Consider the following 24,063-nt stretch of genomic DNA (forward strand, 5'->3'; position numbering starts at 1 on the left):
GCTATTGCATGGAAAGTCCAATGAACTATGTGGTGTGCACTGTGCATGTGTGCTTAATCTGGTAATCAATCAATTCATATGCATTATGCATAGGTGTACATACATGCTGCGGTGCAGCCATTGCGTTTCATTACTAAATTGCATGCAGTCCATACCGGGTGGCCCAGAAAAAACGTTCCGAACTTTGGAGGCCTATATATCAAATTCGAGTGCAAATAACGAGACAAAATTTTCAGCAAGTTTGCGTCATTTCTTTGCGCATTTGTATGCTAAATTATAACACTACCATCTATTTCAAGTTGGCAATCTTGAGTTGAATTAAGCAAGACGTTTTTGCTTTTTTTGCCGATGTCAAACGATAGTGATGATTGAGTTAGACGCCCCATGTTATAAAATAGAATAGAAAAATAGAGCATGTGAATGAAACCAACACGTATGTTCTTATTTTAAATATTTGTGTCTCACTTATGTGCCAAATATTCAAATACTGAGCCAAAATGGTGCTCATGGATGCCATTCGTTTTAACACCAAATCATGATTCGTGGCACGGTGCATGGATTACTGCTGATTACCCTCCTTTCAGTAGATCAAACAGTAAATCGACCGGATAAGGAAAACAAACTAAAACAGACTAGTTCCTGTGCCAGAAGACCACATAACATTTTATGAAAAACAACATTGCCAGCAGATGACAAAAAAGAAAACTGGTTGAAAAGCTACCTTTTCCCAGGAATGTCAGCCAGGAAAGCATTTGAGCCACAAGATGGTTAGAAAACTGGAAACTTCTTCCGATGCCACTGGCACAGAGCCATCGTGGTTGCCTGATGGAATGTGTCATCCTGAGACCCGAACCATCAATGAGACTAGCTGCCAGTAGCAGCCATGGCTCTAGGCCGTGGTGCCGAGGGGTGAAAGTGACCTGTTCACTCACATTTTTGAGTAAACATCGGAGCAAAAAAGTAATTTTTACATGGCATGCTTGAAACACGAACCGTTTAAAAAGTAATTTACCGAACACCATGAAAATCACACCATTTACTGAAAATGTGTGTCGCATTGACTATTCGAAGTTTCAATGTTGTATCTTTATCACTTTCTGAGAAATATTGATTTAAAGTTGGGAACGTTTTTTCTGGGCCACCCGGTATATACCTATGAATGTGCTTAGACATCTCGAACGGTCCATTTTTCGAGATATCTCTCACATTTCCAGTTCGTGCGCTGTCATTACTTATATTTACCAGGATCGCTATGCTTACGCCATTCTCCAAGTTTGCATCTTCCGCTGTTCAACTTTGCAGATGCCAGGCTTACAAAAAGGCAACACTATGAAAAGTACGAAAGTATTTTCCGCATTTATCTAGCCATCTAAGACCATAACATACAACTCAAAAGAATATCCAAACATGACCCGATTTTTCCGACCCTCTGGCCCCGAATTCCATTCAGTGTTATACAGGCCACACTGCTCCCTGCTCCATCCCTGGCCCAGCCGGACCGCAGGCTGCAGCGGCAGCGGGCAGCTGACGGATGGGCCCATTGCCAGCAGAAAGCCGCCATAAACTTGTGTGCGATTCATAAAGCGTTATGAATCGTCTTCAGAGCCGCGTCAATATTCCATTGTTAATTAGGCCAGTTAATGGCCCTTTCACTGCTGAGTGGTCGCTGTGTATTGTCGAGAGGGCCAGATCGATGTGCCACGGCTGGCTTATGTCAGTGGCCAGACGTAGTGAAGCCAAACGGTGCATCTTGACAGTGTTTGCTCTAATGGCATTCATTACTCCATGTCAACACCTTCTATGCTGATGCAACAAAGGCTCATGGGTTTACAGCGTTAATCTTGTCACTTGTCAATGCCGTGCTGTTTATGGTAGCTGAGCAGGAAACAATGGTTGTTTGCTGTTGCTTTGAAGTGATCAACAAATAATTTAGTGGATAGATTAAAGCAATACATTGAATAATTTGCACCAAAACGTGTACATCCTCTGTTACTAGCACTTACAAAATATGTGCAGAAATTAGTGCAGTTGTACGAGTATGTGTACTTTTTTGCTCAGCTTTCTACCCCAGTCACCTTCCAATCAACATGCTAGAATCTATGCATATGAGCTAAATATGTGCACTTGCTTTTTACAGGCGCACCCCAGCGCGTTTCTTCTCACCTATGAATGGGCGCGCCGGCGTTGTCCCTATACCAGAGGACGAGGTCAGGTCGGTCGCCAGGCTTCTCCGAGGTCAGACTGCAGGGCAGGTTCGCTCTGCCGCCCACCACCGCCGAGGTGAGCACCACAGCACCTGCAGAAAACAGAACAGTTGTTAGTGGTCTCTTAGGATCCCTGCTCGTAGCTGAGCGCATTGCTTGTTGAAAGAAGGAAAGAGATATTATATTAGACAGATACGCCCACTTACTACAGTGTTTTCTTGCAAAAGAAGTCGATACCTATAAAAAAGCTTTATAACGACATATGACTACAATGCAGAGACCCGATATCAAGTGGTTCACCACAGACCAGCCGTGTACCAATCGGCTCTCCGATATCACAATGAAGCACAGACTGTTCGTTGTAACGACTGGGCATCCACTGCAGCAGACTCCCACCATAATGCCACCTCAGCGTCGCTCGGTTTCTTACACAAGGCTCACTTATAAGTAGCCTTTTTTGCAGGATCTGGGAAGTTGTCTTTGAACATCTGAGTGCCTTATATGTGGGCTTATGTATTTACTTCACTCATAAAATATGTGTACCTAACTGTGTGCAAGCTCTACCGATCTCAGGAGAAAATAAACAGCATAAAGCTGAAGTCCAAGGAATGGTGCTCGCTTCAATATCATGTTATGTGAGGAAAATGCAGGTGTTGCAATTGTAAGAAAAAATACTGCCTTGGTAACCGAGTAAACGATCGCAGTCAGCTGATTTCACGCCGAAATAGCACATGTCTGACTTGGAATTAACAAAATGCCTGCGTCCATATATGCACATGTATTTCTTAGTGTTGCATGAGGCACAGTCGAATGCCGACACATTTAAAGCGCCGTGAACACGGAACAATCTCACCAATAAAGCCCTGGAAAATCCTTCAAGCGTTGCGACGAAAGCCCATTTCACAGGAGTGTCTAAGCGGCAGTCGATCATTACCGTTCACCATAACAGCGGTGTGCCGTTTCACGGGTCCATACTGGAGTGATTATGTCCGTCTTTATTTACCTCAGAAAGGCAGTGAGCGGAGCTTTCATACCGGTTTCATGGCGGCTCAGCGGGTTCTGCGAATGTCCCCGACAGCCAGAGCGGCTGCGAAGTGACCCCTGCACGCGACCAAAGTCGGACGCCGGGTGACAAAGTCGGACGAAAACTAGTCACGAACTCAACGCAACTTGCAGACCACGGCTAGGCTTCCACTGAAAAGGCGTCATTTATTTTCAGAGTCTCTCTGAAACCCCACCTTACACAACGAAAATCACAGCTCTTCACGATCATCCATTTCACCACTGTACTTTAAACTTGGTGTGCGTGTAGTTGTCGATCACTTGCTCGCCCACCGGCACCGTTCGTGCCACAGTGTCATGATGGGACCGCGGCACCGGCAGCCCAGGTAGCACCTCATTCACCGATCTGACCGCGGCGTGACGGGGGCCTGTCGCGTGTCCTATTGCGGCCAGTCGATCCGCAGAGCTCAGCCGAGCAGACACAACGGCGAAAATCGGCCCCAGGCCAGGCGATGCTGTGAGTTGTGACAGGGCGGTGTGGACGCACACCACTGATACAGATAGGTTTCTGTTTGATTTCAGCTTTGAGGTCAGTATATTATTATGCGATAGGCGTTATCACAAGTGTATTCGCGGCCATTGGGGCGACGTAAGAAAAGAAGAAACCAACTGGCCCCAAGAACTTTAAATTATCAGTTAGCATGCACCTTTTCCTTGATGTGTAGAGAATTTACCATTATTTGTTACAGAAAATTGCATTTAAAATCTTCCATTTATGCTTTTTTCATCGTTTGCACAATATGTTCTTTTACTAAGCTAGAAACACTAATTAGAAATAGTTCCCGCATCATCAAGAACAATAGGGAAGGCTTGAAGTGAATAAAATAATTTAAACGGTTTTGTAATCTATGTGAAGGCACTTCTAAAATTGCCTGTAGAAATATTGAAGGCAAAAGTTCAACTTTCTCACAAGACGGATGTCTATAAACCTATTTAACTTGTGACAACTCAGCCGGTATTTCGTCGCCTACAGCCCAGCTTTCCCTAGTGACCGATAGAGGCGCTGCTATCGATGTCCGCCCGTGCCGCCTAACGGACCTGTCGAGTTGTGTTCGATAATTTTCCAAACGGGGATAAATTTTCCCTAGAATGACCTATATTTGCTTGACTTCGAGGCGAAATTGAAATAGCGACAAAACTTTCTGGCCAGGAACGGTTTCGGGGTTTGACAATAGCTTTGGAACATGATTGGTTCGTGCTATGTCACCTTTAATTTCCGGGGTCATTTCTTTTCCGCCTATGGGGCCCGGAGACACACAGTAGTTTGTCTTGTTCAAGTGAGCTATTATATTGTGTTAGGAAACACTAGTCACACACAAAGTTTGCTCAACTGCACACACTGACACTCCTCAATACCGTCTAATGTCTATTCGTCTTTGCACCGCATGTAGACCCAATTAGCGAAACGCGCAAACATCGGGTGCTGCCATTTTACATAACACCACGTCCTCCACTCCATCGGTATTCGGTATTCTGTTTCGGCGCCGATGACTAACGCCTACCGCGTCCTCGGGGACTATTTGACCTCACTCGGCCAGGAGGAGCACGGCTCGTCACAGCGCGTCACAATCGATACGGCCGGCCGCGCAGTGCCGCCAATGTCGTGCTGGCGGCGGCGTTAAGCACAGCGATGGCCGTTCGGGGCGCGATGTCCTATCCAAACGCGACACGGTGAATCGTCCGCGGCCGACACGGCGATGTGGTGTGAATTAGGTACCATCAGGCTGTTCGGGAAGGCGTAACGAGCTGGCCGGAACGGAGCCGCCGCGCAACAAACGCCATACACCGCAGCTTGTTGATGAACGGTGCCAGGGCCAGGGCCCATACGACAGAACATTGAGTTGATTTATCCACGTGGTCTGATCGAAAATCAATCCCGCGATTGGAGTCCACTTCTGTTCAATAACAACTTTTACGATAATGGACTGGTGAGACGTATTATTTATTTATCGAGATAAATGACGTGGAAGATTGATTTTCCATGTGGGAGCATTTACGATAATTACGGTTAATATCTGAATTACATGTGAACAAACATGAGGCTTTAGGAATGATTACACACAGCAGGCGAAAAATACAATTGAATGAGTGGTGATCAATCTACGTTATAAATACAAGTTAAATGGTTATATTTCCTAAAGATATTAGCACATTACAATAAAAATTCACTGCTATTTTTGTTCTTTTACCAGGAATCACTGGCTATCGTCGTTGACTCGTTGCCGCGTACGGCTCTGCTGCGCGTGTGGCTCCGTTGCCGCGTATGGCCCCCGCTGGCACCTCCACTAACGACCCTTCCCCGGCGGCCGACGTCTCCGGTGACGGCTGACCTCGCACCATGTCACGTGTTCCGGGCCGCTGTGACGGCGTCCGGCGAGCGCCCAGACCAATAATGAGGACGTCCTACCGTCACCCCCGCCCCTCTGCCCCCCCTCCTCCGCCCCTCTGCCGCCCCTCTGCCTACGCAGACAGACAACGGCGCTCGAAATGCGATATACCAGATCCATCTGGCAAAGCCAGGGACGTCGAGGCTTAGCGAAGAGAAACGGGAATCTGCCGAGCGTCTGAAACTAGTTAATTGTATCTGTCGTCGGCGCGGTGGGTTTTGTGGACAAGTTCTGAAGTTCTTCAGACGTTATCAATGCTGCCAATCTTGTAGGAGTAGAGGTGCTCGAGGAACTGAACTAATCGCAGTATTCGGATAAAATCAGTCCATCTATTGGAGCTGAGATCCAGGCCTGAAAAAAATCAGTTGCCTCTGTTCTAGGTGCTCAATAAATGTCACTGAGAGCATTTCCGGTAGGCATGCAAAGAAATGACAAGACGTCTGGGAGGTTCCGCTCTAAGTACCAGCTTCCGTTAAGATGATCAGTCCACGCAATTCACGCTCGCTTGTTCCAAAACATGTGTGTAGAAAATTGCATATTTTTACGCTTTCTTGTTGACGTTTCCTAGTTACATTATCAAATGTTTGTAATGAAGTGACCAAGGTTTTTAAGAAATAAGCCAGTTAATTTGAAAATAACGTCATGCGACTTACAGGTGATGAGATTAAGGACACTCTGAACCAGGCGTTAGGTTATTTACAGGGCAGTGCGTTGGCCATGCAGTTAGCTGTCACCGCCAAGTGCAGGTCCCACAACGATTAGCGCGCCAAGGACTGCTTTTGTTCCGCCACTCGTATCTCCGCTCGTAAAGCCAGAACTGCAATGCGGCCTCGGCGCGGTGTCGGAGCCAGCCCAGGTCAGGCGCGTTACGGACGGCTATATTTGAATTCCAGGCTGGTGCGAGGGTTCGTGTGGACGGACCATGACCTAACTGCGCCTCTAAAATGCCACTTGCTTCCGGCAACGATACATAAATTGGAAATAATAGTCTTGTAGCTTGCATGACTTGCTTATTCTAGGAGCTATTTAGCGAAAATAAAAATGATTCACAGGTATCGATCGGTAGTTTGCAGCATTTGGTGGTGCAGTCAGCAGAATTTGCATTTAAGGTTTCACAAAAGGGTAACACAATACTCATAGTTTGGCCTTGGATGTTATGCACTCGTGTGCTGCATCGTGCTATTTTCTAGCAGAAAAAAATAGAGCGAATAACAAAGAACAAAGTGCAGCAAGGCAGACAACTCAATTTCCCCGCACAACTCATGGAGCGCGCCTGTTTTTTGGCAGCCGACAAGACCGCCCCGCTCCCGGTCTGTGCGGTGCGTCTGGCCGAGTATTCTCGTCTGCGGTTCCCAGTATACCGCGACATGAGCGCGGCCCGCCGCGGAGTGCTGTGCGCTGCCAGCCACGTGCGGTATGCCCGCCCCTGGGTCACGGCCCTGGCGCGGCGCCCACGGCGTTCCCAGCGCACGGCGTCGCCATTAGAGGCACCGACACTTCTTGGAAACTCCGGATGATTGGTAATTGGGAAAACACCCGGTCAAAGCTGGCGTCGGGTGAGTGGGAGGGTACGTGAGCCGGCCACCGGTGGGAGGCGCATCGGGTGGCGCGGGAGACGAGATGGGCTGTGACAGCTACCGACTCGTCTGTCACAGCTCGGCTGCCACAGCTCGCCTGTCACACTGCGCCGTCACAGCTCGTAATGTGGCTGGTTTGACAGCGGAGGCGACATCGACCGACATACCTCGCTGTCAGCGCCGCTCGAATAGCTTAGGTGAGACAGAGGGACTCACTTTACCACTTCTAGGACATTGCCAACTTTTCCAGGGAGCAGGTCGGCCCATGTCTGTGTTTCATGGATAAGTGCACGTGCGTGCGGTATGCCCGCCCCTGGGTCACGGTCCTGGCGCGGCGCCCACGGCGTTCCCAGCGCACGGCGTCGCCATTAGAGGCACCGCCATTAGAGTGCTTCAAATATGTTAAACGTATTGAGTTTATGTACATAATGACGAATTTGGATATCTTTGCACGTCGAAGGGGTTCAAAACAAGGGGAAGAATAACTCTTCAGTGCTGTTAACCACCTTATAAAGGAGACTCGGATTATAATCGGGCTCGTCAAAATATTCCATCCGGCGTTCGACTGAGCTTCATTTAAATTTCAAATAAATTTTCTTTGTTTCTGGTGCACCCAGCATGACGGGTATAAAATTAGATAGAGCTGATGGCTAATACAGAGCAATTCGATCAGACTCGTGGCGAGATCTTTCAGCAAATCTTTAAGGAACGTTCGTCCATCCGTAACAGTTAACAGCAAACACAATCAGCCCCAGCTGTCCAACTCCAAACTCAATAGCTGCCAATTGTAAGTGAACGTCCGACATAAAATAAGGACGCCGTCGGCCCGCGCATGGCTCAGACATCCTCCTGTGCCGACTCTGAGACCATATACAATACAACATGTAGCTCCGTTTCTGAGGTGATCCTGGCCTCCGCACGGATCAATTGCAAGGGTTGAAATTCCAAATCAAATGTCTCCAAGTTCTGTCACCGTCCCTGTGTTTAGAAGTGATGAAAACAGAGAGGGGATGTGGTGATATATGATGATTTACACAGAAACGGTTGACAGTAATGTGGCAAGGACCATGAAGAAATTTGGGTTGATAGAAAAGAACAGCAATAAATATATGCAAATGCATAATTAAATGCAAGGGGTAAATAAACGCTAAGAAAAAGCAGAGTTGTTGTTAAGTTTATGCAATAGGGAACGTCCGATAGAATTGATACTCATCAAAATGCAAACTAAAGTTAGAGAATGATGAGCACGCGAACAGGCTGCTATTGACACCAGTGGCAGCGTCGGCGGTGGCAGCGACTGCCACGAGACGGCCGAGAGTGCCGTCCCAGCGAACTACCGCCAAAGAAATGAGTCTGACGGGTCAGCCAGGCGAGAGGGCTGGGAGGGAGTGCGCCAGAAGTGCGGACAGAGCGTCACTACACTGTCGATAGGAGAGATCCCAGAGCGAGCGCCGCCCGCACACATCCGTGACAAAATGTGTGCGACAGCCGACTGGTGGGGGTTGACGGCTGGCTGGAGCTGAGCGGCTGCTATTGGCGTATAGAACATGTGGAGGGGCGGCTGTCAGGAGTGGCTGTCAGGAGTGAATGTCAGAAGGAGCGACTGTCAGGAGGAGTGGCTGGGGAGTGATAGTCGGGAAGAGACAAGCTGACAGAAAATGGTAAACTGCCAAACATTTTTTTGTAAGTGTGTTTTTGCTGTCGAATGTTTCAGAATAACAACACAGCCTTGCAATGCGTCAGAGTTTTGCGACACCACATCACTTAGAGCATTATTTACGATTCTATAAGTTGCTGGAACTTCGCCACAGTAAACATTCGCTACTGATTGCCACCAACCGACTTGCATAAGAATAATATTTTCTTCGTTTTTCACAACACTCGTCTTACAAGATGCATTGCTGCTGGGCTTCAAATGCGGCTTTGGAAAGGTGCCAAACACCACTGTTTTGTGACCTGAGCACGCAGGACCTCTAAATCTAGGGAATCTGGGCACAAAGCTGTGCCATCAACAAAGCATGTGGTTAAATAAGCACCTCCAGTCAGAGGTGGATAATTCCAGCAAATGTTGGACTTCGCCCGGCTTGGATGATTTGGTATAGCAGCTACCCATAACTTGCATGAATAACATGGACACGACTCAGAAGAAACTTATGCTGCCAATTTGGCGGGGAGACTACACAAATATTTAGAACGAATATGGTCAGTATCACCTCCATAATTTTTAGTATAACTGGTTTAGTATAATTGGTATAATTGGTTATTCGAAATTGTTGATCGGTGTAAAATCTACCCCAAATAAAACCGACAATCTACGCCAGCCGATCATGCTGGGAATATCCTCTCGCGGCTCTGTCCCCGCGCTCGCCCACTGTCCCGCAATGTTCGGGGGTAATGCGGTACAGCCTACCGTCAAGGCGCTTCCAGCGGCCGCCTGGGTGACGCGGTAGGCCGGCCATCGGATGGGAGTGGAGTCACTCATTGCACCCTGCACTGTATGTGGGGGAGGGGGCAAAATCGGAGCCCGAACCCTTCTCTTGGGGAACCTGAGCAGCACTGAATAAGAGCATGACGCTTTGCTTTGAGCCGCTCGCCCCCGACAAGCTCGGCCCGATGATGGAGCGTGCCACAGCATTTGTGAGCAACGATCGGCGTGGCGATCTGCTAAAATAAACATATTTACAGCGCTGGTAGTCTATAATAGCGGACTAATAACGCCGTCTGCACGCCACCTGGCTCCGGGGTTAATCAGTGCACCGCAAACGACGCCCAAAGACGTCGGGAACAAACGGCCGTCGGGCTCAGCAATCATAGCCTAAGCGGTGGACTAATTATTGATACTAGCATGCCAATGGTGATGGCAGCAGCATATTTTAGCAAGACATCTTTTGCTGACAGTTCCGACCGCGTGCTGGAGTAGAATTATTGAATTCATTTTTTATAGATATCGAATATCAAAGGCTGATTGAACGCAGTCAAACTCATTCGTCCTAATAAATCAGGAGCGTCAAGCATCCCACAACATCGTTAAGATTTCAGAGCGGCAGTCTGAAAATATATCTCAGAGCTTGGACAAAAATTAAATAAATTGTCGAAAAACGCAACAAGTGTTTCGAGAATGTCAATTACTACAGACGTCCTTAGCTTCGCGGAGACGGATGCCCTCGTAATAACATAACATATATCACTGCTATTGACGTTGCCCCAGCCATGCCAGCAGCAATGCCCTGCAATACCAATACTCTGACGCAGTGGCACTGGTCTCTTCTGCCTCAAAAACAAGCATATATCTAAAATGCTGACACATCCTGCACAATTCCTGGCAAGAAAAAAAAATCCTACAAAAGGAAGGTATAGGCGCAATCACACACAGTACTGTTATGGATATAAATAGGTACGCAGCAAAGAACACGAACGGAGCAAATAAGTATAAAAAAGATTCAATATCCTAATAATTGCTGTCAATACCATCTGAATGAATCAATTGAAGAATAATGTAAATCATCGCTTATTTATTTTTCCAGTCAACACATATCGGCCAAAATCAATTGTACTTTATCGTACACTGACTTTGAACCGAAACGTTAGCTAAATACAATCAACTAAGACAATAAGAAACACACGATTAGACAACGATCGACATAATATTTACTGTGCAATTAAAAGTGGGTTCATTGTGCAAACATAGTCTTGCTTTTATAGTACTGCCATTCTGTGAAGTAGTACTCCGAATTAATTGACAATCGACCAGTGCCTCGTTGTTATGCCACTTCTCTTCAAATGTCACTGATAAGCCGAAGACCGAGGGACTGGTAATAGCAAAGACCAATAGGACATACAGGGGCATGGTTTTATGCGCCACTACCATACGTCCTGGTGTTTGCATTTAAAATTGAAAATAGCTCCGGCTCCGCGGCGAAATGGTTACGTCTGCTGTAAAATGGCTCCTTGGGGCGAGCCATTTCGCTCGCTCAATGAAAGCCACAATCAAGCCAACGACACAGCCGACCTCTAACCCCATTATCCGAGACCCCCCCCCCCCCCCGGTTCTCGGAGTCGCGGCCACATTGTGCAGTCTTTTCGCCAGCTTTTCCCGCTTAGATTCTATTTTTTACTCGCGTGACCACCACATTTATTCACTTAGTTGTAGTGAATACGGAAAGTGATAAAGCCTGCGTATGATATTCAATCTGCATGCATGTCAAAAGCGTAAAAAGTACTAAGAACACTTCGCACGGCCCTGCGCAAAACCCTGAGGAGCCAAAGCAAAAAGTTTAAAATTTCGACCAAAATATAAGAGAAAACTCCACAGCGACTTGTGGCCTTGTTTCTCCGCCACCCTGCGCCTGACGGCACGACTCCGGCGTCTCTCGGTGGCTCTTGTCGCGGGGGTGGTCCGGGCATCATCAGTCAGAATTAGTGCGCCAGTGGCAGAGATGGAATCACCGACCGTGATTGATGTCAACAGGGGAGGCACGGAGACAGGCGGGGAGGTGGCCACAGCAGCCCACTCGAGCTCGGAGGGACGCACGGTCGGCAGGCACGCTGGAGGGGAGACATTCTCAGTTCTGGCTATATCGTCTTTCCTACAGACTTGCTACTCCACGACCAGCCTTGCTGTTTGAAAAAAAGTCTTGTGTTTTATTCGTTATTGATTTTTGAAAATATAGATCAGCATGGGCGCCAATTTATTTCAGCTACCATGTTACGCAACACACATGATTTCCGATTTGATGATAAGGCTTCAAAGGATCCAATCGCTCGTATATTTTCTTTTCATGCTGCTTTCACGCTCCGTTCCTGAAACAGATAGTGTGGCGCTTGAATATATCCCACATCAGCAGCCATGTCTTCCCATTGATATTTTGGCCCCCCGTCCTTCAGTTATCCTTTCATTCTTTCATATTCATTTGAGTTCCATTGCTCTCTCTCTCTCTCTCTCTCTCTCTCTCTCTCTCTCTCTCTCTCTCTCTCTCTCTCTCTCTCTCTCTCTCTCTCTCTCCCTCTCTCTCTCTCTCTCTCTCTCTTTCTTTCCTTCTTTATATATCGTTCTTTCGTCCTTCCTCTTTTCCCTCTATTCGCTCTCCTTTACTCTTTTTATCTTTCTCTCTATTACTCTCGCACGCAGCCATCCGTTTTGTTGACTCTAATCAGCCCTCAGAACTGAGCTAGGAAAAGTCGGCTGGCGAGACCCACAGATGAGTCGGTTACAACCTATGCAGTCGAGCCGGTTACGAACGCTCGCTGTCGGCCGTCCAATGACACTGTTGTCCCAGCGTGGCGAACAAAGAATCACTTATGGGAGGCGAAAAAAGAGCAAACGAATAGATCCGACAAATACACAAAGTAAGTACTCCGGTCGATACAGTTTCTGCCATTTTCGAGTGCAAGTGCTCGACCGCCTACAAAGCAGCGCCTATTCACACAGTCGGGGGGGATTGGGAACACGGTGAGTGACCAACAAATTCTCCCCCAAGACGGCCTTTTTCGGATGGCGGGAGCCTGGAGTAATTCGGTAAGTTTGAAGATGGGAACGGAGCGCATGCTGCTTTTCATAATGGCTTAGTTAATTATTCAGAAAGTAGATGGCCCTACAAGGGCTGCCCTTGACATTGTCCAATTAAAGCTAGCCGTAGCAAGACAGGAAACCAATTAATACTTTATGATGACAGTATGTGGGGCCCAACATTTTGCAATAATGTTCGAAGTTCCAACAAACGGAACGCGAAGATGGCCGTCTGATTCGCAGCCAGCTGTCTAAAGCACTTGAAACCAGGCGCGAGTTCCGCGTAACCCAATGCAGTGTCAGTGCCTGTGTCAGGGAGTGACGTGGCTATCAGCGGCATTGTTAGGTCAGGTGTCAGCGGAAATTCCGGTGTCAGTGTCGGTATTGCTGTCAGCGTTGATGTCATTAACGGTGTAAGTGTTGTCGCCAGTATTTGCGTCAGTGTGTCAGTCGCTGTGTCGGCTGCGGTGTCAGTGTCAGCGGCTACGCATATATCCACACACTTCAGCAATGTCAGTAATCAATGGGGCCTGAATAATCCAGGCTCGGTAGCGGTGGCAGTGACGGCGCCGGCAGTGACGGCGCTGGAGCGGCCCCTGTCGTTAGGCACACTAACGGCCCAGCAAAAACGCGCCTCTTCATTAGCAGATATGCAGGCGGTCTGGCACGCCACGTCAACGACGAACCGACACCGTGACTGCTACCAGGGCGCTTATCGCTCAGCGTTGGCTGTTGCTGCATCCTGGCGGCCTGGTTACCCCGATCGCGGAGAGCCATCGGCATCCAGTCACGTTTTTGCCGGTGATCTTTCTTGGGAGCGACGTCCAGGACAGCCAGCTGCGACACAGTGACGCACGGCCCGCCAGAGATGCGTCTTCTGGGCGGGTCGATCGGGTCGGTCGGGCGGCGCGGCAGCAATATTGGTCAGGGGCGCGGCCGTCAGAGGTTCCCCGACCGCCCAGAGACTCTCGGAGGTTCAATCGACCGCAGCAGTCTCACGGCACATCTGACAGAGTACACACGCCGGTGGACAGCCGACAGACAGACCCGGAGGAGGGGCGGGCACGACCACATCGGCAAGGAAGGACGGTCATAGGGTGAGGCGGAAAACCCAGCAGGTGGAAACCGCGGCCGGTCCGCCCGGCTGGCACAGTCTCGTGCCAAGGACGAAACGCCACGTGGGAAGCGGAAAATCACACCCCGGAATGCATTGTCTCCGTTTCCGAGGAACTGTTAAACTAGGAATATGATATTGAAAACTGTCAGTCCTATACTGCGAGAAGCTTGGCGTTGTGACGGCGCCCACTGCCGCCGTGGTTCTCTGCGAGTCAGCCGTCCCAGCGTCGCCAGGAGAGTGAGATGGATGGCGGCCTTGCCGTCTCGCCATCGCGTCGGTGCCGACGGAGCGACACCGGGGTCGGCGACGGAGCGACACCCCCCCCCCCCTGCCCTGCCCCCCACCCCCTCCGCCATCGTCACATGACGGGGGCGGACGGCGGAGCGCGGCAGCCAGCCGGCCGTGGAGGCATTCACTGAGCGCTCCTCGCCGGATATCCGACACAGATTACGGCGCACCGGAGACGAGGAAAGTGGCGCGCCCCGCAGCGCGCGCAAATTGTCCCGACGGGCTGGACACGACCTAGCCTTGTCGTGACCGGTTACGAGTGTGAACCGTTCACGTCAGGGTATAACAGAGAGACACGCGGCGTGACTGGTGTGAACCGGCACGAATACGACCTTTTCAAACGGCACTGCGACGGCCAAATTGGCATCATTTATTTGTAGTCTGAATGGCACTATTGATGAGATCAAAATGCAGCGGTGTCTGCAAACATGGCCATTGCCTGATTGCCTGTGTTAATATTGCACGGGACGTGTCAAACGGGCGCCCGCTGGTGCATCGGCCAGCTATAGCAGAATCGATACGAGAGGCGCCGAAAATGAGGAGCAGTGAACATGGTCCTGATGTGACCGAAGTGAGCGATGAATACAGCCATTCATTGCTCTGTCGATTCACAGTCAGCTCATCAGTTTTGTCGCCACGTAAAGTTGTCACTATCGCTATTGAGATATTTCACTGGGTCTTAGTGTCTCTGGTTGTATCATTATGGTGAGTTTGACGTGGCATTTGAAATGACAGCTAGTCATTACGCATTGATTTTGAGTTATGACGCCGGCGCATGTTCAGGCGCGGGGCATGAGACTTGTTGACAACCTCATGAGACAGCATTGTGCAGCATGCAAGTATAAATAGCAAATAAGTAACGGTCGCCCGCTGCCCGTGGTGAAATACCATCCAGTAACAGGTGCCTCACATTTTACACTCACGAGCCTGTTCGTGATAACACGAGTGCCTGCCGAAAGCGCGGTGCACCATGCCTCGTCGATGAAAAAGTCACTGAAAGGCGGCGGCCCAGGCCCGGCCCGGAGCCCCGCGGAGTCATTTCTGATCTCCCTTGTCCTCCTCCATACACAATTGGTTTCTGCATACCCACAGGCAACAGGCTTTGAGCGCTGACAGTCAAAAGCAAGTCATAAAAGTCTGCCGCCTAGAGAAGACGCGTGCGCTGCTGCTGTGGGAGACAGGGCAGCGCCGGCGGCGGCGGCGCTCCAGAGCAGACCATGTGCCGCTGGAGCTGAGCCGCGCCCACGCGAAGGAGGCGAGTTCCATTGTCGGGCGCAGCGGCCGACATCAGACCCCGGAATGACACAAGGATCCGCCCCGCGGCGGCGCTTCAAAGCCCGTCTGCTGAGGAATGGCCGGCGGCCGTCCCGACCAGCTCGGTCGCGAAAAAGGCGGACCTGTCAGCGGTGCCTCGGGACGACACCGCCCACTGACGGGTACGGGTACACGGACCCCATCCCCGACCCTGCGAACACCCGGTCGACCCCATGGCAGTCAACATCGACAGTGACGCGCCGAAGACCGTCGCGGGGGTCGCCGGCGTCGTCGCGGTCACGCCATGGACGGACCGACGAAGTGCAGTGTCAATACCAGAGCTTCCGGCGACGGCGGCGGCGGCAGCTGCTGATAGCCCGGGTCGTGGGGTCGGGTCAATCGATGACCGGTGTCCCCACTCAGCACTGCGGTGAATGGAAGACCGCCGCGACTGCCTGTCCAGCCGAGACAGACTTCCCGGCAATCGGTCACCGGTCAGCCGCCCAGCCGCGACACCAGAGCCGCTCGACGAGCTATTTATAAATGCGCTGATACATTATTAAATCAGTCCGGGTCGCTGTAATCTGTCATTAGGAAAACGATGATAAATTCAGTTTAGAGTGGCGGTCGCCTCAGGCATACCAAAGTGGGCGTTAGATCGGCATGCATGGCCCGCGCGGCTCCTTTAGGTCAGCAATGACGCAGTCCAACAAATGAAAAGTCCAAAATAGCTCCACAGGTCACATTCAGAAGACGCTTGTGTAACATAAATGCTGTTGCGGCCCTATTGCAGCGGTGACGATCACGTCGATAGCTCGGCTCGGAAAATATGAATCTCCAGACACCATCAGCAAACTTCAGCAAGAGGGTCTGAATCACACATGAGTTTCTCAGAGAGCTCGTCTGATCCCAGATCGGTGGTCAATCTCCGGAAGTGCCTGGGGGGATTAGAGAACGCTGCCGTAACAGCCCGGCTCTTTGGGGACGGCCCACTCTGACCGTGGGCGGTCTGGGCGTGTGTGTGTGTCAGTATGTGTGTGTGCGCGAGCGGGATGAGGTGGGGTTAAACTGCACGGGGGTCAGGATGATCGACGGCTGCAGCAACGGCTGTGGCCGTGAATGAGCTGGCTGCTGGGTCTACTATTACTGTGTTTTTATAGTTGTCACTAAAGCTGTGAATGAGGCTTTGAGCTGCAGCCACGACTAGGGATGCGGATGTGAGCTGTGGGCTGTGGGCTGTGGACTGTGAGCTGTGGGCTGTGAGCTCTGGGATGTAAGTTGTGGATTGTGAACTGTGGATGAGTTGTGATGCCCGTGTGTGGCTTTATGCAGCTATAGAGCTCCCCACTGCCACCAAGTCCGATACCTATGCCATAGCGTGAGCTGCGGAGGGCGTCCTTCCCACAGCTGTCACCACATGGCACGAGGGCCCGCGGATCCCCGCCCACTAACCACCGTCCAGCCGCCTCTGAGTGACAAACGGGCGGCCTCCGCCCTCAGTGGGCCGATTCTGCGCGAGCTGCCACCGCCGGGGCTGCGGTCACAGACGGCCGTTACACACACACACACACACACACACACACACAGACTCCTCCACCTCTGCTAAACAAACAGCCGGCCCCCGTTATTAAACAGGCAAACTGGTTCCGTGGAGGAGCGGTTTTCAATGGCCATTAAATTCGGGCCGGTGGCTGTCCTAATTCCCAGTCTGTTCCGAGTCACGGCAGGCCGAAATTTGGCGTCTGCCGAGCTAGATTAAATAGTGTTTGTTTGAGATAGCCCCGCCGGTGGAGTTCGCACGCTGTCTTTGATAAAGTGCATCCTCAGCGTTTATGTGTGCATTATCAACCAATCAACGACGTAGTCATTTTTATTTTGCAACAAACAAGACGATAGCTTTTTATCTGTTTGGAACACGTCATCAGGCTAATGGGTGGATGCCAAGGACCCGATGAACTTTGTGAAGCAAGCTCGCGGCGTTCCTCGCTAGTCCTAGTTCTCCTGCTGGGAACAGGCCATGGGAACCCAGCGATCCTGCCAAAAACAGACACAAAGGGTCTAGTCTCCAACACCTAACTGACCATAACTACCCAGATGAAATCAGCAATCGGCGCTGCCTACACGCTGTGTCCGTCCAAAGGACCGGTTTTATCAGTAGCCAAAAATGGACGTCACACGATTCATCGCGAAAGTTGGACCATCATCGACAACTTGGCACAGTATCCGTGGAATCACCACAGCGGCTCGGCCGAGCTGTCACGGAGGTCCCAATCACGGCTCCACGCACGGAGGTATCACGAAAACACACCGGAATCGCGTGCGACCGACGCCAGCAGTCGAGCCGTCGACAACGACAGTTTCGAGCCGTCGTCGGCCTGCCGCAACGATCGAGGAGCGGCGAGGTATGGAACACTATCTTCGTCGCGATGAAATGATGTGAAAGCGTTGTCAGAGCCGCGTTGGAGCGGCGTTGGAGGGTGTCAGAACGCTATCAGGGTGGTGTCAGAAAGGACTTTGGCTGACATGGATGTAGACGGCGCGAGGCAGGAAGTGGTGCCGAGACTAGGTGGCATAAACTGTCCCTGCAGGGTGCTAGTAATTTATATGACAATCTCTGACAGCATGGCATCCGGTGAGAAGACAAGAGTTTCTAAAACGGTTGGAAGATTGATGAGAGGCTGCCTTGTATCAAAACGGTTTGCTCTATCAGCAAGAACAATTCTTGCTTGTGATTCGATGCTGGTCTCCACCTTTACAGGAAGTAGTGAAGTCAAGCGCGCGACGTGCTATGACAGCAGACAGCTCGTACTTTTGCCATACAAACAAGATGTGAGGTAGCAAGAGATGGTGGGATACACCAGGATCAAGCTAATCCCGCCACGACTGTCTGTAAAACAAGCCATCTCATCTACGAGTGTGCCATATAAAGCAAGCCGTCTCACCTGAGTCATATCGTATCTTTTGAAATGCATTAGAACAAGAAATCTCACATATACTAAATCGCGTTCTTTACCATGCATTGGCTGCTAACAAATGGGCGCGATAAAGGCTCAGCATCGCCGCACCCCACGACCCCGAATGACTAAATTAGAGGATAAAACGAGCCCAACCTGACCCCTGCCGAGCACGACGTCCTCCACATTTCTCCACCATGCTTTCGCGGATGGTGAGCCGCGGACGCCCGGGGCAGGCGCGCCCAGGGAGAGCAGAGAGACGTGTGGTATCGTCAGATCTAGCGCCGGCCTCCCGGGAGGTCCATTTATAGTTCTGCATTAGCCCGCGACTGGACCGCCGCGCCGTCGGGAGCGCCACATCAGCGTCTCATGATACCTACTCTGGTGGCGCGCCGGGCCGGACCTCCGTCCCGCCCCTGTCGCCGGTGTCTCGGGGAGCGCAGAGCTCATGAACACCTGCTGGTGATCGCGTCGGCGCCACTGCAGCAGGTGAGGATGTTTTACGGCCCGGATAGGTATCGACTGTCAAACAACACCTGCTCGAGGGGCGTTTGATGCATGTTCCACGCCTGATGGCTTGTTTCGATCGGCATGGGAGGTAGCCGGTGCCACCTCCCGTGTCGCCGGTTCCATCCCCCCCGTGTTCAAGCACCGTGTGATGTCAGTAGTGTAGCGGTACTCATGGACTGTGAACGTCTTCAGCAGCCGACGCCCACAGTCTACATGGGGCTTTACCAGCACGCAATGAAGCATCCGGCTATAGCAGGCAGCGACTGCCGTCAGCCACACCCAGCCCTAACAGCGAACGTGCATTACGTAAGCGTTCGATCGGTAACCGTGTAAAAATTGTCAGGAACATGGCCCATCGTCCACAAGGAATAGGCTAACCAAGGGAAATAAACAATGGCATCGCACTTGCCGTCTCTGAAGCGTGCTTTACTGCTAGGTGAGCTGGAATATGAAAGGCATACCCGATCAAAATTGGTGTCATTCCGTGTTTTGTACTGATAGAAAGGAAAGTCAAAGACAGTCCCATTTCAGCGCCATAGATCATGCACGAGCAGCCTTGAGACTTGATGTCCTTTAGATTATATGGTCTTAGATCACGCGACATAGCAAATATCCGCATGGCGTTTTAGGTCATTCGTGTACGCCATAAGAACTATAGCGTTATGCATTGCAACTATGTTTTGATTTTTGAACACAATAAGCGGCCAGAATACCTTTGCAGTATAAATAGTTCCCTTTTCATTGTAAAGCAATTTCATTTCATTTGCATTATTAGATCGCATTGATCGTTTTCTTTTTCAAATATGTAGGCACTAGGACGCCTAACACATTTCAAAGCACTTGAAGTAAAATCCTTAAACTTTCGAATGACTTGAAATAGTTATGCTTGGTTGACACGCAATATAATAGAGCAACCATGGCTATTATGATTTATGTAAAACAAAGCAGTGGCGACATTTAACAAATACTTTCGATGCGACACTGCGCGCCAACTGCTGGCCCGTCCCCACCGTCCACCGCAGTGCGGCTGGACGGGAAGTGTGTCCCACTGCCGATAGATGGCGACACCGGGCTCCTGTGGAGCCGGCGCTACTCGCTACCCCAGCAGCTAGCCGTCAGTGATGGTGAGAATTCGATATAACACTATTGTGCACCTGTCCGTGCTTCTATCCTCAGGATACTGAAATCCTTCTCCTCCACGCCACAACCCCCTTCCGGGCTGGGCACTCAGGGCAGGCAACTTTATCTCATGCGGGCTGCTCCCTTGGAGCGGCACCGCTGCTCCCGAGGGAGCGCACCCCGTAGCCGGGTGCAGTGAGTGCCTTGGGGCTGGGTGGCCTGTCCTCTGGACGGGCTCAGCCCCGGCGACTCACTAGGGTGCCTGCCCAGACCAATGTCTCCCCCTAATTCCTATCATCCTTCCGGCTCTGCAATGGTCTTGTCGACCGAAAGGGCCTAACCCAACAAAACAAAACAAACAAACACTATTGTGCTTTGTCGTGTTTAAAATACGGAATTGTCCACACGAGTCATTTGTTGATATGATTATCATTTGAATATGAATCATGCATTTTTAATACCTATATGTTAGTGAACTTACAGAAATGTGACGCCTGTGTTGTGTAGACTGAATAAAAAGGCATTCGCCAGTTACAAAACGCATTGCTCATCTTAGTGTGTTTGTCCTTAGTTTCACCCAGCCCCGCCCTCATTAGCTCTCGCGAATGTCAAACAAGAGACCCTGTGACCGATTCGCTTCACTGTCCACTCTTGGAAATGGGCGTCACCTGAACTGGACAAGATCACGGGTAAATCGCCTTACTCGGCTGACAAAGCCGCAATAAAGCCCCGCCGTCGCCCCCGGCTGCTGCCGCCAGTGCAGTGTTTTGCTCCGGTTAGACGGGACCGGGCCCACGCCCGACGGAGCTCGCGGCGGCCGAGGTCTCGAGAATACCGACCTTGTTAGTGGCCCGTCGGTTGCCTGAAATAGTGCCGAAGATAAGGAGAGTATGCATCTTCGGCGGTGAAATGGGTCTCGAAGAACAGAATACGACGCGACGATTGCTGTGATGCCATCAGAAGAGTTGGTGGCATTAACGCTGGGAAATTTATAGCGGAAAGTTGACAGTCTTGCATTTGGCGTCCGCAAATCATCGAAGTTTAATATTATTCGGTACGATTTGGGGCAATGTGGAAAGCAAAATGTGAGCTCCTAAAAAGCAAGCTTACTTGCATGAGTGTTTACGTCAACCCCCGACCCGAATAAAATGCTTTGGGACCTTGCTTTTACTTCAAATTCGAGCTCAGTTAGCGAGCCACCCAGTGTTGCCGCTTTGTCAAGAGGCAATCTAATTTTTAATCAAATTGTTGTATTTGGCAAACGTGGGAGATGGAACGGGCGGAGAGGATCATTTATTACCGTAATATACTCTCTAACCAGTTAGCTGACTAATTAACTTTTCCGTTCCCTTCCAAACCTGACACTGGGCAATCGAGCTGAGACATATGACCAGAAGAAGCCAACCAGAGGCTAGCTCTTTCCCAAAAGAAAACTAATAAAAATCTTCCTGATTTACAAAGTCGTAGCCAGAGTCGCATGTGGGATTTTCAGTCACTTTGTCTTTGCCACTCCTCTGCATTCTTTCCTCTTCGCGACTTTCCGCAATAAGTCACAATCGTGCTCCTTTCACTGGGCGTATACGGGTTTCAGAAAGGCGCCGAATAGCTCAGCGATAGTGGGCGTCACACGTTCCTGCTGGTCAACTGCAAAGCGGCTCAGTGGAGCGGATTAGTGGATAACAAGGTCATAACTGTCCGCGGCGCGAACGATTACAGCAGCTAGGGCCGCATTGTTCGCACATCCATCTAGTTGCGATAGCAGGAGAGATAAGTGTCCGAGGTCCGAATTGGCAGTGAGTCAATGACATGTGACGTCTCTGTTGTTGTCGTGACAGTGATGTGATCTCTCAAACCTCACAAGCTTAGTTTTGCAGTTTTTTGGTAGGTGAGAAATGTCCCAGATGCTTTTTGTGTTGATATATCGGAAAACCAGCATTCCGCTACTTTCAAGGCAGCTGCTAGCACAGACTGTAGAGATAATAAACTTGTCTCTGGTGGGTCCCAGGTGACAGAAATGTGCAAAGCCTCCCTAACGGTCAGCATGTCACTTCACTTTTCTCTGCTTTCAGTGGGACCGTTGGCCAACCTCAGCTGAGAGAGGGCGGGCAGCTGGTTTTGTTTTGTTGGGTTAGGCCCTTTCGGTCGACAAGACCATTGCAGAGCCGGAAGGATGATAGGATTTAGGGGGAGACATTGGTCTGGGCAGGCACCCTAGTGAGTCGCCGGGGCTGAGCCCGTCCAGAGGACAGGCCACCCAGCCCCAAGGCACTCACTGCACCCGGCTACGGGGTGCGCTCCCTCGGGAGCAGCGGTGCCGCTCCAAGGGAGCAGCCCGCATGAGATAAAGTTGCCTGTCCAGCCCGGAGGGGGGTTGCGGCATGGAGGAGAAGGATTTCAGTATCCTGAGGATAGAAGCACGGATAGGTGTGGGCAGCTGGGAGGTGGAGGTGACCTACCTGTGTACTGATCGCTCTCGTTGGCCCGTGCTGAGGTCACTGCCGCTGCCAGCAGGGTCACCACCGCCAGTAGCGCCATCTCTCCGTGTCAGCTGACACTCGACAGACCGCACTGACACACCACTGATACTGGAGCGCTGCGGTCTTCACTGCGTCCTCGTGAAGGAGTAGGTGTTGAACCGTCCCTCTTCTGGTGATCCTCACCGGCTCTTACACATTCAGCCTCGTCAGTATCTGATCGTTCAACCTGACCTCTGCTAGGTCACTGCACAGGCTTGCCAATCACTGTTGCTGCGGCAGATGACTGAGGTCACTGAAGTCACTGGGGTCACTGGGTAAGCGGTGACCTTTTATGACCTCTTATCCGCCTCGGCCCGGCGCCGTCGGAGGGCTCGTCAGCTGACGGGTCACAGGTGCCCGATCAACTTCAACGCCTCCGCGCTACCGCCTGGCGACACCGCGCCGAAAATGACTCGTGACGCCCGCTGGCGCTGTCTCACGTCAGCCGACGCGACTTGACAGTGACGTCACAATATGTCACCAGATGGATGGTTTTGTGGAGAATTCGGCTAGTCGCGCCCTGCGGTGATTCATTTTGTTGACATAGATGGGTTACTCTGAGAACGTCTCAGCGGAATCTGGAAGAAGAAGAAACATAAAGTTAGTACCGGTTGACACCTGAGTGTGTTTTTAACGTTCTGCAAGTTGCAAACGTATCAACTGCAATGCCATTTTTAAGTTAGCAAGGTGCGCATTGAGAAGTTTTCTAAATGCACTTTTAAAAGGCGTTTGTTGCAATGTTGGTACAAAGCTCATGTGTTTTGCTATAGGAATCCAGTATATTGGCAGTTGCTTAGCTATGAAAAAAAAAAAATATTGATGTATTTTGCTTTACAAAACGACCGCTCAAAAGTTCGTCGTAAAATGCAAGTGGAAGCTGAAAAATAACTCGATCTATTGACTATTCGTAAAGAGTTTGCGATTACCTTTCATTGTATACATATTTATTTGTATTATTTCAGACTTGAATTATTTCTGGAGGATGCCACGCTAACTTTCCTTTCCTTTTAAGCAACCATTAAAAATGACACGGAAGGTGATGATGCGTTTCGAACAGTATGTAAAGCGATGCGACTGGTAGCATCAAAATTACTCTCACCCTTAAAACCCTCTATGACACCACTCATACTGCAAGTCGAGTGATATGGTAATAATGTTGGCATACACTCAAACAAATGTTGTATCATTCGTTCTACAGTGGCGTGTCCCGGCAGCTCTGAAAAACACGATATCAATGCATAAAAATGAAGGATGAGATGGTTAGGCTGACAAGAAGTAGTGGAGCAGTCCGAGATACAGTTAGCCTGAAATGGAAACCTTCTGAATTCCATCATCTGAAAAATTACATCGTCTCTGAACAGAAAAAGAAATGGAAGGACGATCTAAGAGCCAAGTAGAAACGTCGTGCGCGATCAATAGATGTGACGAAACTGAGCTGTGACGAGACTGACGGAATTATCTCACCAATAACTTCTACGAATTACACCTCATCGAACCTAATAAACGTAATGAATCAATATACGGTGGCAAGATCCGTGTTTTTGCTTCGGCCGCACCTCATGTCGCTGC

At 50.2% G+C, this 24,063-nt stretch overlaps 1 protein-coding gene across 6 annotated transcripts in view; it reads right to left on the minus strand.

The window, feature by feature from the left end:
* LOC122384317 (nephrin-like) overlaps nucleotides 1-24,063 on the minus strand; it is a 154,770-nt gene that overhangs the window by 30,671 nt on the left and 100,036 nt on the right. For all 6 annotated transcript variants that reach the window (XM_043371613.1, XM_043371609.1, XM_043371612.1 and 3 more), the window contains 2 exons: nucleotides 22,435-23,072; nucleotides 2,164-2,296 (listed from right to left, as the gene is read on the minus strand). In XM_043371613.1, the coding sequence (XP_043227548.1) occupies nucleotides 2,164-2,296; nucleotides 22,435-22,513 (212 nt within the window). In that variant the 5' untranslated portion in view covers nucleotides 22,514-23,072. The remainder of the gene's footprint in view (nucleotides 1-2,163; nucleotides 2,297-22,434; nucleotides 23,073-24,063) is intronic.

Source organism: Amphibalanus amphitrite, unplaced genomic scaffold, assembly GCF_019059575.1.
Source record: "Amphibalanus amphitrite isolate SeventyFive unplaced genomic scaffold, NRLGWU_Aamphi_draft 000186F_arrow, whole genome shotgun sequence".
Classification (NCBI taxonomy): Eukaryota; Metazoa; Arthropoda; class Thecostraca; order Balanomorpha; family Balanidae; genus Amphibalanus; species Amphibalanus amphitrite.